This window comes from Larus michahellis, chromosome 7, assembly GCF_964199755.1.
Source record: "Larus michahellis chromosome 7, bLarMic1.1, whole genome shotgun sequence".
Classification (NCBI taxonomy): domain Eukaryota; kingdom Metazoa; phylum Chordata; class Aves; order Charadriiformes; family Laridae; genus Larus; species Larus michahellis.
In genome coordinates, this window is record NC_133902.1 from 35,780,632 (window position 1) to 35,797,215 (window position 16,584).

The window sequence follows — 16,584 nt, forward strand, 5'->3', positions numbered from 1 at the left end:
GAAGAGTGGGGCAGGCACTGAGCTCTAGTGGGACGTTAAATAGGAAGACTGTTGTTACTCCTACAGGTATTTCATTTCGACGCTGATAAAAAGTGAAACTACCTTCAGTGGACTTAGGTCAACAGAATTTCATATTTACATTTAGTTCAAATTAATGGCATATCAACCTTAACAACATCCTATTGCTGTACTTTGGGACTTAATTTAGAAAAAAAACGCCACCGTTTGCTGGATTAGCAAATCATAGCAGCACCCCGGCTTTCCCCTTGGAGGGCACTTATCTAGTAACTGCTGAGACCCGACCCTGCTGACCTGGAAGATCTGTTAAAGGACAAGCCCAAAGCAGTGTATGTACAAATATCTATGTATACAGTTTCACGCCAACATCTTGAAACCCCCCCCCCACATGTTATTTCAGTGTGATTTCTGGTATACTGTGTATAAAGTAATAACGTTGCCCTCAAGTTTTCAGAGTTGAAGAATTGGACTGATTTTTAGACAGCCTGAGAACTCTGTCCTGTGAAAACAACTTTTCAGTATGACAATATATTTCTCCCTCTTTATCCTAAAAGAAGCATCTAAAAACAGAAAAAAAAGTTTGTAAAACTTTCTACAATTTTTAAACATTTGAAAATATATAAAGCATGTAATCCTGTGTTCTCCCTGCACACAGAGCTTCCACAGCCTCTTAGGTGTGAGAGCTCTACATCCAGCATCCTTATCTGCTTTTCTATCTAACAACTTTTTTCTGGCCCATGGAAATACTCTATAGTTTGCAACAGAAATCCATAATAAAATGAAAAGGACAATTTAAAAAAAGTGCTAATACCCATCCTGAAAAGCACTGTTTAGTAAGGGTACTTTGGTTTTATTTTTGGCTAAAGGAAAGACACTGCACAGTTAATCTGTATGCTGTAATTAAACGTGAAAAAAAAAGAAAGAAAAAAACAAATAATGGAAACCAGTAGTGGAACACATGCTAAAATTGCATGAAAAAGTTCCTTTTAGCTCTAAAGTAAATAAAAATAAAAGTATATGTTGCAAGAAAAAAACCCACCCAGACATAGTAAACATGAGTTTATAGCGTGCAGTGTCGTTGCGGCGCAGCTACCAGCAGGTATTGGACATTTCTCTTCCTAAATCTGACATAACCACTTAACAGAACCTTCAGCAAAATATAAACATTTTTATAATTAGCCTGCTAGAAAAGGACTCCGATGATCATGAATGCTTCCTACTGACTTTTGGTAGGACTGTCTGTCCAAAAAGAGAATCTGGACCCAGAAGCATTAAGTGTTGACAGATGATTCTAATATTGCATGTTTATACTACCATGACTGAACAAGCCCCGGGTTTAAACTGCCTGATGACTAGATATGCCACTGTGTTTAACACGGTAGGCAATGGAAAACTTCTCTCATCAGTGCTGCTATTTCAAATACCAGACCAAGCAACAGGACAGTGATCCAAATCCCCAGCTGTCGGACAAGGAATACACTTGATCATGCCTGCAGTCGAACTCTATATTGACTGAAGAACAGATTGGATAATAGAAATTGCAGTACCTTAGGAACTGGGTGAGCTGGAGAAACCATGGCTGGCCAAACTATACTATAAGCAGCGTTTCTTTGTCCCTGAAAAAAGGAGCATCTTCGCTGTTGATTGCTTGGCTGCCTGTGCAGGTAGATACGATTGCACAAAGAAAAGATTATGTGGCAGCCAGTCACAGAACCTGTTAACAGATAAGTTAAAAATGGTTAACATTTTTTTCTACTACCACTTTACAAAATGGAAAGTATGCAAAAAGAAGGGCATCACGTAAAACAAACCACAGAACTCATGTAGTAGCCAAGGGTAGTTCAAGCCTTGTACTGTTAAAGAGCGAGCATTAACACCGAGAAGCAATGACAACAAGAAACCTCCCCAAACAATACTTTGACACTTTATAAAATACCAGATCTATTTTCATTTGATGTATTACAAAGTAGCGTGGGTAAATTCCCTAAAGCTTACGGCCAGGAGTGACGCTCCAACCGGCCCCTGCTTGTAGCAATTTGCACGGCTAAAAGCTGCACTGTTCAAAGCATGGAGAAACCGTGAAAAAGGGACAACAGCAAGAAAAGAGGAGGAAAAAATGATTTAATGTTGATTTCAGACAATATTGTCACCTGTATTTTTGCAGAACTGGTTACAGATTTGAGCACAACCATGTTGCGCTCATTAATTGCGCCAAGACACAAGGAAGAGGGTTCAATTTGTCCTGTCCAGCAGGGCAACAGAACAGACTTCAAGAGATACTCTTAACTTGGCCAAAAGCAATTGAAGGGAATAAAATTTGTAATTGACTTGGAATATTCAAATCAGATTTCCATTTAATTCACATGGGAATTCAGAACTACAGTTCATTAGCCAGTTCATTGCCCCAACTTAGTTATTGGGCAATGACACATTTTGCCACCGTCAAAAAAAAAAGAAAGAAAAAAGGGGAAAAAAAGGGCATTGAGGCCCAAGGGTTGTCAGACACATCAAAACCAAAATAATGCATCACAAAAGACAAAGAGAGCATGAAAACCTGGAAACATACTAAATTCAAAAGGATTATTGACACCGCTCAATTAAACTACAATTACACATAGTGCATATTTCCATTACTCAAACATTCTACAAGCTCAACAGAGGGGTTTTTTGAAACCTAAGTTTCGCATAATAGTTAATCTGCTTCTGAAAAATGTCATATGTATACAAACACAAAAGCAATTTTTTGTGGCGAGTAACACATACAGATAATTACTCTTCAGTAAAAAGAATGTGGTTTTGTTTATATAGAAGTAACTAAACATTTTTATATCACAGAAATTAAGACATTAATCTACTGCATACTTTGTAACTGTGTAAAAATGATTTTTTTTAAGAAGAACAACTTCTTTCATATCTTGTATGTTTTTATGTCCCAAAACCCAGAATGAATGAAATAGTTGCATGAGGTTTGCTTTAGAAATGTTCCTGACTGTCTCTTTGCACCCTGATCAGTGATACGTTTAGTTACCAATATCTGAATTTGTATAACAAAAGCTTTAACTCAATGCAAGAAAACTTTTACTGTTTTCCAAAATTGTTTTTAAGCAATAAGGCAGAGTCGACAAGCGAGGCTCAGATCAAGCTCTCGGTATAACCTAGGTACCCCAATGGAAGTTGCCTGCTTCAAGCGTCTCCATGGCAGTGGAGCTGCCCAGTTAACAGAGGATGGATTGGTTTGGTGGTATTTTAATTGTCCTTTAACCAACAACCTCATCATCTACTGCTTTCGTAGGGTTTTCTTCACAAGAAAAAAATCACTGTCCAATTAAAAAAAAATACATCTGGGCCATCTAACCTGCACAATGTAGAAGTGCATCCAGAGAGCCCAAAACATCCTACAAACTCCCTGGCTGGTTTGCACCCCGTTCAGCAAGCTGGAAGCACAGAATCTGCTGAGGCAGCAACTTTTTGGCCATCAGAAGTAGCAGTCAGGCCGCCAGCATAAGCTAAGGTAGCTCTTTTACAGAGCGCAGTGGAAGCACCTTGCTCTTACTGCAGCTGAAGGTATTGTAAACATATTGAAAACCCACACTCACTGATGTGGTCAGGGAAAGTCCACACAGACATCAATATCTGAATGTGTATTTCAAATGATCTCCTCAATACACGGTACACTGCCCGGGCACTCAGCCTACTCTGTAAAAGTTTAATTCAGGAAGAAAAGGTGCATGTGTGCTTGTCAATTATTCAACAATAAAATTCCACGTGTCCCAAAACACACACTCTTAAATACATTCAACTGGTTTATATTCATGGGTGTATGCCTACCAACTATCCCACATTCAGAAAGGATACCTTTTTATTTGGAATAAAATTTTTACCTCTGTTCTCCCGAAGATACACTGTAAGTGTTGTCACAAGATAACAGGATAATAAGATACTATAGTCTGTTGTTATTCTACTAACTACTCATTATAAACCAGACGCATACAAAAATATCTAATACTTGAGCAGGTGAAATGCAGCAACCAAATAAATATCACCATAGTTATAATACGACTCCTAAAATACATCACAAAAACTATAAACACAGGACAACTGAACCTTTATTTGAAATATAAAAAAATTATAGCAGAAAACATTCTCCTACAAAGTAAAAATAAAATGAAATGAAATAAAACGGCATTAGAATATAACGAAGTTACTGTTTTATAATGAAAATCTGGACTCCATCCACACACTTCCGTCCTTAAGAAGGCCCTCCTAATGTCTCCGCAGCTCCTTTTATTTTGTAAGCTCCCATATTCACAGCTAATTCGATATAGCAACATCATCAATCACCGGAGACAGGAACAACTGGCTGTATTCTCCAAGTCTGGCTCAGATATTCCCTCCTCCCCATCCCTTACACCTATCAAAGCTTCTCTCAGTGCCTTATTTACTTCTGCGACACCGGCGCTCAAGCACATCCTTTTTGTTCGGTTTTCTGTATATATTAATTACTGTAAGGTAGTTCATAAATGCATGGGATTTGTGCAGCTTCCAGTGGAAACTGCAGCTGTCGGAGAGAGCCCGGCATTCGCAGCTGGGTCGCCCAGTAACACACCAGCACAGCCGGGATGCAAAGTTGACCCTTTCCGCCTTTCTTTTCTCCCCCAACAGCAAGGCTGCGTCACTTGCCACGAATAACAGAGTTATTTACTATCAGCTGCCATAAGGAGAATTATTACCAGTGTTACTGAATCGCACCCCGGCAGATCCGATGTAGCGAGCGCAGAAAATTACAGGCAACTGCTCCTCTGACTCGAGAGTGAATCACACCGTGCCATCCGTATGCGCGCATGTCCCGCCGGAGCTGCTGGATTCCTCAGCACACCTTCCAGACCTTAATTTGTACTAATAATATAAATATGCGCCGTGAGCTTTTGTGAATTACCAGATGAATTTATCTTGTGTGGAAATTACGTTTTCTTCCAAACGAGCCAGCCAAAGGGGCTGAATACAGAATTCGAGTATGATGATGGGTGGGAGCATTTTAAGTGACTGATTTTGCAGCACAATGTGCCCTATATTTATTAGCCTTTTACTCTAGGTCTATTTTAATTGTTATCTGTTCATGCATGCTACACTATATAATGAAATGCTCCCATTTCACTCACAGAGTAGAGAGTTTTTTATGTGTATCTCTATTAATGACCCTTAATTAAGTTGATTTTAGTCATTTAAATGTGATTTTCCTCTGGTCAAGAAGTATTTTTAAAGGGAGATGTTGGAAACGAACTCTCACATAAGCACTTTTCTAATGCTTCTTGTTTAACAGTTACAGCACTTTATCAGCTATGTTTTCAATGAATGAGGTGTGGGGTAGCCATGCAAAACACGGCTCATCTGTATGATTCATCATATGGGATTGTTAGCAAATATCTTTTTGGTATTTATTTATGGAAGACTTCAAATTTCCAAGCCATTAGCAAAAATGTTACCAAAGGATAAACTTCACGACACTTCTAAGGTACAGTAAATACAAGGGTACATATTAAACAAGCCAAGAAATAAAATTAACATATTTGAAAATAATTTAGCCATAGTATCAACAGAAATACAGTACCAAAGTTATTTAGGATTTCAAGAATTAATATACAACCCATTTAGGAAATAAAATCAACTTCCTCTTGATAAAGTAAATCTTACTTAATATATATGAACAATTAAGAACATAAAAAGCATTGTTCTGATAATTCTTTTCAAAATAGGTGATTTAAACTTTTTTTTTTAAACTGAAAAAAAAAAAGACTGTGGAGATTTTCTCAGTATATGAGCATTTGAGGGTAAAATACTAGAGATCTTTAATTTGGCTTGTCAGGTCACTTTAATATTATACAATAATTTTGCTTCTTGTGCAAATATACATTTTGTTGAAACTTCAGCGGAATCAAGTTTCAAGCAGAGTATTAAAAATCATGACGGGTAATAATATGTGGAATCCAACCAATGCAACTAGGTAAGAATATATAGCTTTTTACTGTTAATTACCAAATGTTCCCATTTTTCAATCTGAAATAATGGCTGCGGTTTGCAAGATCTTTACTTATAATTGTAATTCTAACTGTCTAATAAAACACTGACTTTGTAATCCCCATGTTGCAAAGGCACATCCAAGCTTCAAAAATAGGATGGGAAAGATTAAAGGTTCTCTCCAAGCCCGTGTAACCTGTGTAGCAGAAGAGCAGCTCACATTTCACAGGCAATAACCTGTGCATTTGCTATAAAAAAAAAGGGGGAAAAAAAAAAACAACATAGGGAAATGCCTGAGGCAGAAGTTGAAACTGATTGGGCAAAGTAGAAGAACAAGAGCCCTTGAAATTAAACAAAAGCAAATTCATTCTGTTGACAGATGTTGATTACATCAAAGCCACGAAATAACTTTTTTCTGTTTCTTTTTTTTTCCTTTTTCGCAACTAATATCTCCACGTTTTCTGTACATTAAGGATATAACGTATCTTAATCAACATAACCCAACATGTAATAATTTTTAAATTTGGTAAAAGTATATTGTAACGAGGTCTTAACGACAGGCTTCTCCAAACAAGAGTGTATTCACATGGTCATGTCTGCATACCCGTGCTGGTCACGCCATCATCAGCCCCTTACTTCCAGGGGTTAACTGCTCTGGCAGCCAAATAAAATACAGAGAGCGCTGTGTAATTATGGAGACAGTCAAAGGGCAGCCTCTATTTTGAAATCTATTTGCACAGACAAGGTCTTCCAATTTCGCTTACAGGAAACAAGCTGGTAAAGGGGGTCTCCTCCTCTCCAGATGCTTTCCACACGTTTTTCCCACATCAGGAAATCGTGGACATGGACACCATGCAGCACTGTTTCCTGGATTGCAGGACTATGTCATTACAAGGAGAAGAGCTCCATGCTCGTGAGAAATATTTCCTCCTAATTGCCCATATTAGGGGAAAGCAAAACCCACAAGGAGTACTGAAAATGCGACTCGCAGCAATTTGTAAACAGGACGCAGCCACAGCTGTCATGATGGTACTGGAAAAGAGAAAACAGAAATGAAAGGGTAAAAACACTCCGTTTTTAATAGCATGATTGGGGAAATGAAATATTCATCAGGATAGATGTGACTTTCAGTTATAACAGCAATGCATTGGTGAAAACCTCGACAACAGCATCCTTATGACTGTACCCTGATAAACCGAAACACAGGCTGGTGTCTTGCAAACATTATATTCTAATTGGCACTGTTTCATTTAATTATTGAAATTAACTGGAAATTAACAACAGAAATTGTTTAGTTAATAAAGGCATTAGCAGAATTGCTGTTCTCGTTACTCTCATAAGAGGCAATAAAGCAAAGCAATGGCCAAACGCCGACCAACGCCGGGGAGCAGAGTCAGCCCCTCTGCGACCCCACGGGGACTCCTCCACCACACTGGAAAAAGTCAAGTTTGGCCCCCAGGACCAGTTATGCTCCTTGCTAATTACAATTTTGCCCTTACTTCACAGAGAGCAGAACCAGGCAATTTGTTTGCTGTATGCCAATACAAATGAGTTTTTTAATTAGGGTGTAAATTTAAAAACTCTACGGAAATACGTTCTCGTTTGGCTTTACTTATTATGCCTTCGTCTAGACCAGCACGCTAAAATGATGAATCAGTCAGTGCCTTCTGGAAAAGCGCCATTCTTCTAATTCATTATTCAGTCAAACTTAGGGCCAACAAAATAGCTGTTCTACAAGTTGGTAAACTGGGAAACCACAGAGAATCAGAACCTCTTCTATTTACAGGAAGGATGACAGCCTAAGGGTACTTCATCCCAATAATAACAACATTCAAGTAACAGTGCCCAGGTCATGACAAGCCATGACCCTCCCCATAGCTCCTTCAGGAAGCTGGCTCGATGCCACCTTTTATCAGCAGCAATCAGCAGTGAAACTTTAACAAACGAGAAGAAAAGGAAAAATTAATTTTATATCCTTAAAAAACCTTTCAACCGATTGAGCAGTTGTAGAGATATATATATATATATATAAAAATTTATACAAAGAGTTACACCAAGCCAGTATAAGAAATAAATTCACTGACTGAGTAAAATTCTGGTATCATTAAATAGCACTTTCCCATTTTATTACAGGATTTAAAAAATACAGAGTACAATCTAACTATATCTGAATGATATTCGCTCAGATACCAAAGGAAATTAATTGTCTATTACAGAAAATGGGACTGGGCCGCACAGGCTTAACTTTGTGAAGAGGGCATTGCAGTTCTCCAAAAGAGCCTTCCATCCTAGTGTTATTTCCACTACATTTTCTCTCTCCAGTAGAATAACACAAGTAGAAAATAAAAAAGAAACTGTTGCCTAAAGCAGTATCACAGCAAAATGAAACAAGTTGGGTACCAAAGCTGGACAAAGCAATATTAAGAGTTTCACACACAGTTAATATCAGGGGAATTTAGGCTCCAGATCACAGCATCTGGCAAGTTTCAACTTCTGTGACTAGCAGGAGAAACATTCCTCTTATGTTACTGCATTCCTATATTGAGTAAATTAATTATCATAAAGTGAATAAATCAGAGCGAGAAACATATCTGCTCAGGTTTGCGTATTTAAATACATCTTTCAGTCACTCGATCTGTCTTTAGGTTTTTTAAAAGATCAGAGGAATTACTTTCTCTTGAAAGATTGGTTATTGCATTCATTATTTTGATTTTGTAGGAAAGTAACAACTGCTGGAACAAGTTACTCAGTTTAAAAAATAGCAGTTGTTTCAGATTAAAATAATAAGCTATTCAAATAGTCCTTACACACAACGCACAATACTGGATCTTGTTGTTAATATGCACCCACCCACGGCTTTAACATTCATCGAATCCTACTGGGATAAAATCTTTTCAGGTGCTCTGTGAAACAACTGTTTTTCAACTGGCATGTTTATGTCCCATACACACGCCTGATACGGTATTAAATGTTAAAAATAAATCCTACTTTAACCTCTTAAATTTCCACCTGAGATGGAAAAAATATGTCTGAATCACCACAAAAAAACATGCTTCCCACAGAAACCCTTTCAGTGGGTATCCAGGGCTGCTGAAATAAGAGTAATCTTTGCATAGAAAATTTCGGAGTGCTCCTGAACATCCTATCAGGGTTTTCCGCGTAGCTTGAGACATGGGAAGAGAATGGGCAGCCGGGACTCTTCCCCCCCCCCAAAATATAAGACCCATTGCAGTCATTATTTTCAATACACCTGCATCCGAATCTCTAAGGATACAACATGATTTCTGAATCGTTAAGTCAGTCTTATCTCAAAATTAAAGAAGAAGTGTACACTTCTAGCAATTTTGGGGGATGAATACCTTATTTTGTTAAATAAGATTACATTACTACCCATTTGGAAGAATGACAGCTAGCGGTGTTTCTTGCCTTGTATTAAATGTTGTTAATCACTTGTATTGACCCATTTTCACATGGAAACACAAGTTACATTAGGACAGTGAGTTTTACTGAGAAAATACGTACGTGTCCTTCACTAGAGTGAAGAGTGCAAGGTTGGGAAATTACATCCTACAACCCGGACTTCAAGATATATGAGCAGAGAGGGGTAAGAGTTTACAGCTGTTTCTACTAAACTACCGTCGTGGTGGTGAAGATAAGCTCTTAGCTTTTTTTCAAGAAGATGATCTGCGCAAGGAAGATGTTCCAATCAAGAGCTTGCTGCAGATAACTTGTAGCATCCTTATTAAAGCATTTATTTTTAAACCCGTCAGTCATTAGTATGTGCTATTAATGCGTAACTTGGAAGCTTATTCATAAATATGAGACATTTGGGTCACTGAATGAATTATAATGATAGGGTTACAGATTGAATTTGGAAGAGTACGATATAATTTTTGGGAGCTGTTTTAATTTTTTTTTAAATACCTTTCACTTATCTCCTTGCTTAACATTTACAAAGACCTCTTTCTTATCATAAAAGTCCCTGTTTATCAAACAGTGATACAGGAAGAAGTTGTTTACATTTTCAGAAGTACCAACATACATCACTTATGACAAAAAAAACAAGCACTCCATAAGAAATGCTCAATCACTGTCAATCATATGCACTAAAATATACATAAACCAAAGCATGTGGTGTGAACTAAATTAGATTCAAACTGAACACAGAATTACAACTATAACAAACAAAAAACAAATAATTACAAGTGACTCAGAGGCCTATTTACACATCTCACCAAACTGCTGGAAAGGTAGGTAACCATAGAAACCCGACAGTCTAAATTCAGTACTTAAAAATTTGCATTTAGTTTAAAATGCTGAAAATGATGTTTCTATTTGACGAAATCCATATTTTTAAAGGCTTCAGGTTTTTGCTTTGGTACTTAAATAAATGCTTAAAATTATTTCATCTCTCAGTTACTAGTAATTTACCTTTTAGATTTGATTTTATCCAAGTAAAGATTATGGTTTACTCTTTGTAATATAAAATGTTAATACATTTTAATACTGCAAATTAATATTTCTAACATTTCTTTAATGAGTGAAATTAAATAATGATATAAAGCACACACTCCTGCACTTAATATTAAATGTTTTGCATACAGACTTTTCTAAGCTGCACACCAGAAAAAAAAAAGATTACTCAAATTAACTGTTAAAGCTGAAATGCTAATAGCCTTTTCAACTTATAGTTCTTTTTCACTGACAATTACAATTTGCATGGCTTAAAATTTAATACTATGATTAGTACTAATGTCCTATATTTTACTTCATAACCTAAATGAGTAAAATATTATTTTTGTAGTTCACTGGCTCTTATACTTAGGCTGTAATGTTCAGTGTGTATTTCATTATGCAGATGAGCAATGGATGTCGTCTAACATGATTTAAATGGGTCAACAGTATTTTCCTATTCACATTAATCACCCAGACAGCCACAAAAAAAAAAAAAGAAAAAAAAAAAAGAAGAGTCTTGAAAACTAAGCTCGGAAATCTCTTTTTACCACTGACTCTTCCCACTAGTCAAATGGCAGCAAAGAGATGCTATGGGAGAGGGGAGCCTGGCAAAGCGGGGAGCCAAGGCTGGGGGCTGCTCCTCTGGCTGGTGCGTGGCTCCTGCCACAGCCGGGGCCGGCCGCGCTCCCTGGGGCTGCCTGCGGCCCCATGCCAAGAATGATTCTTGTCCCGCCAAGTTCAATGGGAGCTGTGTGTTGACAAACCCAGCGCATTTGAATCGGCAAAATTCGTTCTTGGCATGGGGATGCAGCAACTGGCGCTGAAATGCAAAGGCGTGCTGCCTGCTGACGCTGTGCTGGCAGCCGGGCTGTTCTTGCCTAAATACACTTGTTGGAAAACTCACACTGAAGTCAAAGGACAGTGGATCAGGCCACTTATTGCCAATTGTTAATAAAACACATCAAAATTAAGGGCTCTATTCTCAAGCCACGTAACCATCATCTACGGCCCATTTCATATATGGCATATTGCAAATAAAATGGTAAATTATAAATAACTCAGTGCTTCTGTGGAAAGTGAAGCTGTTCTAATAAATGCTAAAGGGAAAGAACTTCAGTACAGAACAGGCAAAAAGTAACAGGATGATAAGGTACCAAACATCCAGACTCATTTATTCAATAATTAGGGTTAAAAAAAAAAAGAAGCTATCAAGATTGCCTCAAACACGAAAGTACTGCCGTGGCACAAAATCTCTATAAAGGCAGATGACACGTTTGATTATACTATGTTGTACCAGGGTTGGCAGAGCTTGCCCAGGAAGCTCTTCTGCTGTTCATACCACGGGGGAGATCCTGCTGGACAGCACAGGGGAGGCCTGAGCTTCTCGGAGACGGGATGCCTGGGCTGCAAGGCAATGGGCAGGCAGGTGGTGGTCTTCCTTACCTCCTCCCTTATTGCTGCTGGACATCCAGCAATGGATGGTTAAGCTTTACCAGTGACCGGTCTCTGCATTCATCCTCATAGAATCATGGAATCGCCTAGGTTGGAAGGGACCTTTCAGATCATCTAGTCCAACCATCAACCTAACTGACAAAAACCATCACTAAACCATATCTCTAAGCACTATGTCTACCCATCTTTCTAAGTACCTCAAAGGATGGTGCCCCAACCACTTCCCTGGGCAGCCTGTTCCAATGCTTAATATACCCTTTCAGTGAAGAAATTTTTCCTAATATCCAGTCTAAACTCATATCCTGGCACAACTTGAGGCCCTTTCCTCTTGTCCTGTTGCCTGTTCCTTGGGAGAAGAGACCAACTCCCACCTCTCTACACCCTCCTTTCAGGCAGTTGTAGAGAGTGAGAAGGTCTCCCCTCCGCCTCCTTTTCTCCAGGCTGAACACCCCCAGCTGCTCCGCACAAGACTTGTGCTCCAGACTCCTCACCAGCTACGTTGCCCTTCTCTGGACCCACTCTAGCACCTCAATGTCTTTTTTTGTGTCAAGGGGCCCAAAACTGGACACAGCACTCGAGGTCTTTACAGCTTCTTATAGATGTTACTATGCAAAGAGCTAAGGCATCTGTGGGCAGTGATCTGGTGGCTGATTTACAGTAAATTAAATAATAACCACCACTACGATGACAAAGGTTCAGTCTTCACCATGACCTGTTCTAGGTGTCAGGAACATGGAGGACCTGTTCTAGGTGTCTGGAACAGGAACATGGTCAGTGTATTTCATGGTGTGACAACCCACGTGCAGGTTGGTATCTGGCACACTTGTTTCCCCTGCACCCTGTCCCCTGTAATGCACGTCAGAAGGAGTTAAGACAACTGACATTCAACAAGTTTCTAAAGCACGGTTAAGCACGGTTTTGGGACTGGCTTCAGCCCTGCCCATTCTGGCCCCTTGCTTTCCAGTGAGAAACTGTCATGTTTGGATGCCAAGAGCGATCTAGGAGCCCTGAGCGGTAAGGAAGGACCTCTGGGTTTCTCCACTGCCCCATACTCCACGGTCAACACCCCAGCTACTCTATGGGAGATTTCCTGAAAGAACTGCAAGCAGAACTCATCTTGTTGAAACAAAGACAATAAATCACAAATTACATCACCTGCTTAATTCCTAGAGAGAGGATCGTGCAGTCCAGTTGCACTTTAGGCAGTGCCTTTCCCCTCCAGATCTTGTCCTTGCTCCCAGTCCCTTCTCCTGATGCACACTTTACAGGTGCCGGGCACCCCCATACCACCTCCCCGCTGCCTGCGGTGCTCTGAGGACAGGTACAGCAACTCCCCATGCAGGCCAACTTAAAAAAAAAAAAAGAACACTTCATTTCTAAACTACCTTCACCAGGCTATTCACTCACTTTGTACAGTTTATTGGACTACCCCACTGTTTGATTTTCTAAGATGGATAGAGTAAGCAAAGGGTCTTCACAAGAAATTAGGTCTCCAACTCTTTTTTCTAGACTGAAAAGGGTTTCCACGGCTCTTCTCCGTGCAGATAGTAAATCTATAAGAAGCAATAAATGTTTTGCTTTCCACCAGATGAAGATAATGTAACTAACTTGCCAGCTAAACATGACAGGCATTTCTTGAGAGCAGGCTTAGCTACCTTGTCTGCAAAGCTGCACAGTAATCCATGAAATTCTCCATGGGGACATCCCGCTTAACCAATTACTAATTTGCAAACTCAACTCAGAACTTTTAGGTTGTCTTGCATGATTTGTCAAACATCCACCTCACGTCTCTTTTGTTGTTTCTGGTTGTTACAGGTTTGTGGTTTGAATATACAGATTGGCAACAGAATTGCGCGCTGGAGAGACAGACCTGTGTCTGAGCCCAACTGGATCTCCCAATTGCTCTGGCAGGAGCCAGCTGCTTGCAAGTGAGGAAGAGTTTCAACCAGAACTCAGCTCACTTATCTATTTATTTATTTGGTGTTTTGGTCAGATAGAAAGAGCTCCAGAGGCAGAACTGACACAAGAGACAAAATTTGTAAAGATATTAATTGCACAAAAAAATATTTTTTTGCAAAGGCTTCCCATTCAATTTAATACAAAAAGGTTACTTATGAGTAAAATTTAACATGACTGCTAAGAGAAGGCTGCACAGCTGTCCGTGTGTCACACAAGATAGGGGCACATATTGCATTGCTCATGGGGAAGACTGAAAAAAAACAAATAAAAAATGGGCTAGTAGTAAAGCTGTGCATGTGGCAAGGAGTACCCATCGGTGCTATTAAGAAAGGCCAGCGATCCTGGCAGCCCCTGGTAAATCCGATGATAGTGCAGACCCATCTTGACAGCGCTTCACTAAACCTGCAGATCTGCATGCGGAAACACTGTTGTCTCAATTTTTCTGGTGATTTCAGCTGCACTGTTTTTCTAATTAAAAAATCAGGTCAGTGAAGGTGTTCATTAAACCTCTATCCAGATGTGATTCATGATGCACTATAAATTATTACGAGAATTATAAAATAGAGCTGGACAGGGAGAGTATAAAAGCCTCAACTCTGGAGCGAGCGCTGGTGCTCCCACAACTTTATGCAGAAGCCCAGACACAGAAGAACCAGGCTCCTCTGCATTGGATTTCCTATGTTTGGTCTGTCTCTTGGAAGACTTTGGTCCAACACCTGGATAAATTCTGAGTGAGATGCTTTGGCATTAAAACATACAAGAGATGTGAAAACAGAAGTTCTTGACAAAATCATAGCCGAGACATGTACAGAAGGAGGCCTCAACTCCTTTTGACTCTAAAGTCATCCCCAAATTGGCTAATTCAGTCAATTATGCACGAAGAAACCTGCTGCATATTTTAATCATGGAAAACGGGAAGTTCATTTCAATCCACCTGCATGGCCTACCACAAAATGATGTGACTGTGAATTCAAATTTTATGACCCTGGCCACAACTTTATAAACATGAGGGCTCCTGATTCGCATTCACTGAGCAAACAGCAACAACAAAGTTGATTCTTTGGCAGCAGCTCCCCCTGCAATGGCACAGTTGGCAGAAGTGATGTGTCTGTGCCTCTGCTGTACCTGCTCATGGTGCAGTGGCTGGTTGTCCATCAACACTTGTCACAGCAGAGGAGACAGGGAGACAACCGGTGCCTTTACCCCAGCCACCCCAGCAGATTATTTTCAGTTGGTGGAACTTCCAGCTGCCAACCTCCCACCAACCCATTTGCAACCTCCAGCTGGCTCCCACAGCTGGGAATACTGTTGCAGCAAAAGCTGCCAAAGTTTGTTTACCATGTACCTTATTCTATACTGGATTTTGCGAAACAGTTTTTACAAAAGAATTATTTGGACAAAACAGACCCCAAATGAACAAAAGCAAGACTGTCTCTATCAAGCAGGTTTTAGAAACTGCTACTTCTCCTGCAGTCTTTGGGTTGCTCTGCAATTAAAGTTTTGCCACAAAACATGTATTAGTTAAGGAGAGTAATTCATAACCCAAAACACTTAGACAATGTAACAATAGCACTCAGAAAACCACCGGGACAGAGCTACACCAGCAAAATAATTCTTGATGGTACAATTTGATCTTTCCTAGGAACAGATTTAAGCTTTCCCAGAAGAGAACTCTTCTCATGAGCTGAGCTTCTGCTGAACTTGTAAGGTGTGCCAGAGCATGAATAAAGCTTTATAAACGCAGACAAGTCCCACTACTTTATTTCTTTCTTTAAAGAACACTAATTTCCTTTAAGTCTCTGTGATGAACCATAAGAATTATGTTAATAATAATCAGTGCAGAACAACCAGAAATAGGTCGGAGAGGTGAGACCTGCCTAGTCACCTCACAGGTGTTAGTTCAGAACGGACATGGCAATGAAATTAAGACTCGTCACTGCCTACCACTTCATCCACGATGCAAGAGAGTGACTCGATTCTCAGACCTGCACAAACCACCGTGGGCACCACCTCATCTTGGTGTCAAACCAAGACATCATTGCGAGATGACTATCCACTTTGTCCAGTGGCGAAGGACCTCAACTCAACAACTCTAGATAAAGTTTACAAGCACATTCAAGCGCTACGAACCCAAGCAGCATACAAGCAGATCTGCAGTGACTGCTCCATCTATTACATAAAGCACCTAATTTTTATAATTTGTGAAAGGAGGTCAGGAGCCCACTGTTGCTTTTTTCCAACTCCATCTTCCCCTGTGCCTATCTGAAAATCTGAGACTGAACAGCTGGAATTTATGTGAGAAACTAACGATTTCTTTGCCATTTTCTTTCAGTGTTATGCCACATCTGTTGACTTTCATAATTAAAAAAAAATACATAAGGCAGGACCTAATTTAAGTTTATGTACCACTGACATGAAACAGATAATCTGAGAAGTGTACAGGTTCCTTTAGAGAACATCTGATACACCATCAGCATTAACGTATAAATTTAGATTGTGTTCATTACTGCAGCAGTCCTTCATGGTTCAAAATGAGCTTGATCTAAAATTGAAACATAGCTTTGAACAGGTATTTTAACCATAAATACCTGAGGGTAAACATCTTTAAAATGTGAAAGTTGGAGACTTTATACAGCTGGTTGGAGTGGCTGGTTATTTATCGTCTAAACTCGAAAGAGAACAGTG

At 39.5% G+C, this 16,584-nt stretch overlaps 1 protein-coding gene across 1 annotated transcript in view; it reads right to left on the reverse strand.

Annotated features, from left to right (window-relative positions):
* Window positions 1–16,584, reverse strand: part of METAP1D (methionyl aminopeptidase type 1D, mitochondrial) — a 50,904-nt gene that overhangs the window by 20,245 nt on the left and 14,075 nt on the right. The window contains 1 exon segment of the mRNA XM_074593631.1: window positions 1,566–1,732. Within this exon segment, the coding sequence (XP_074449732.1) occupies window positions 1,566–1,732 (167 nt within the window).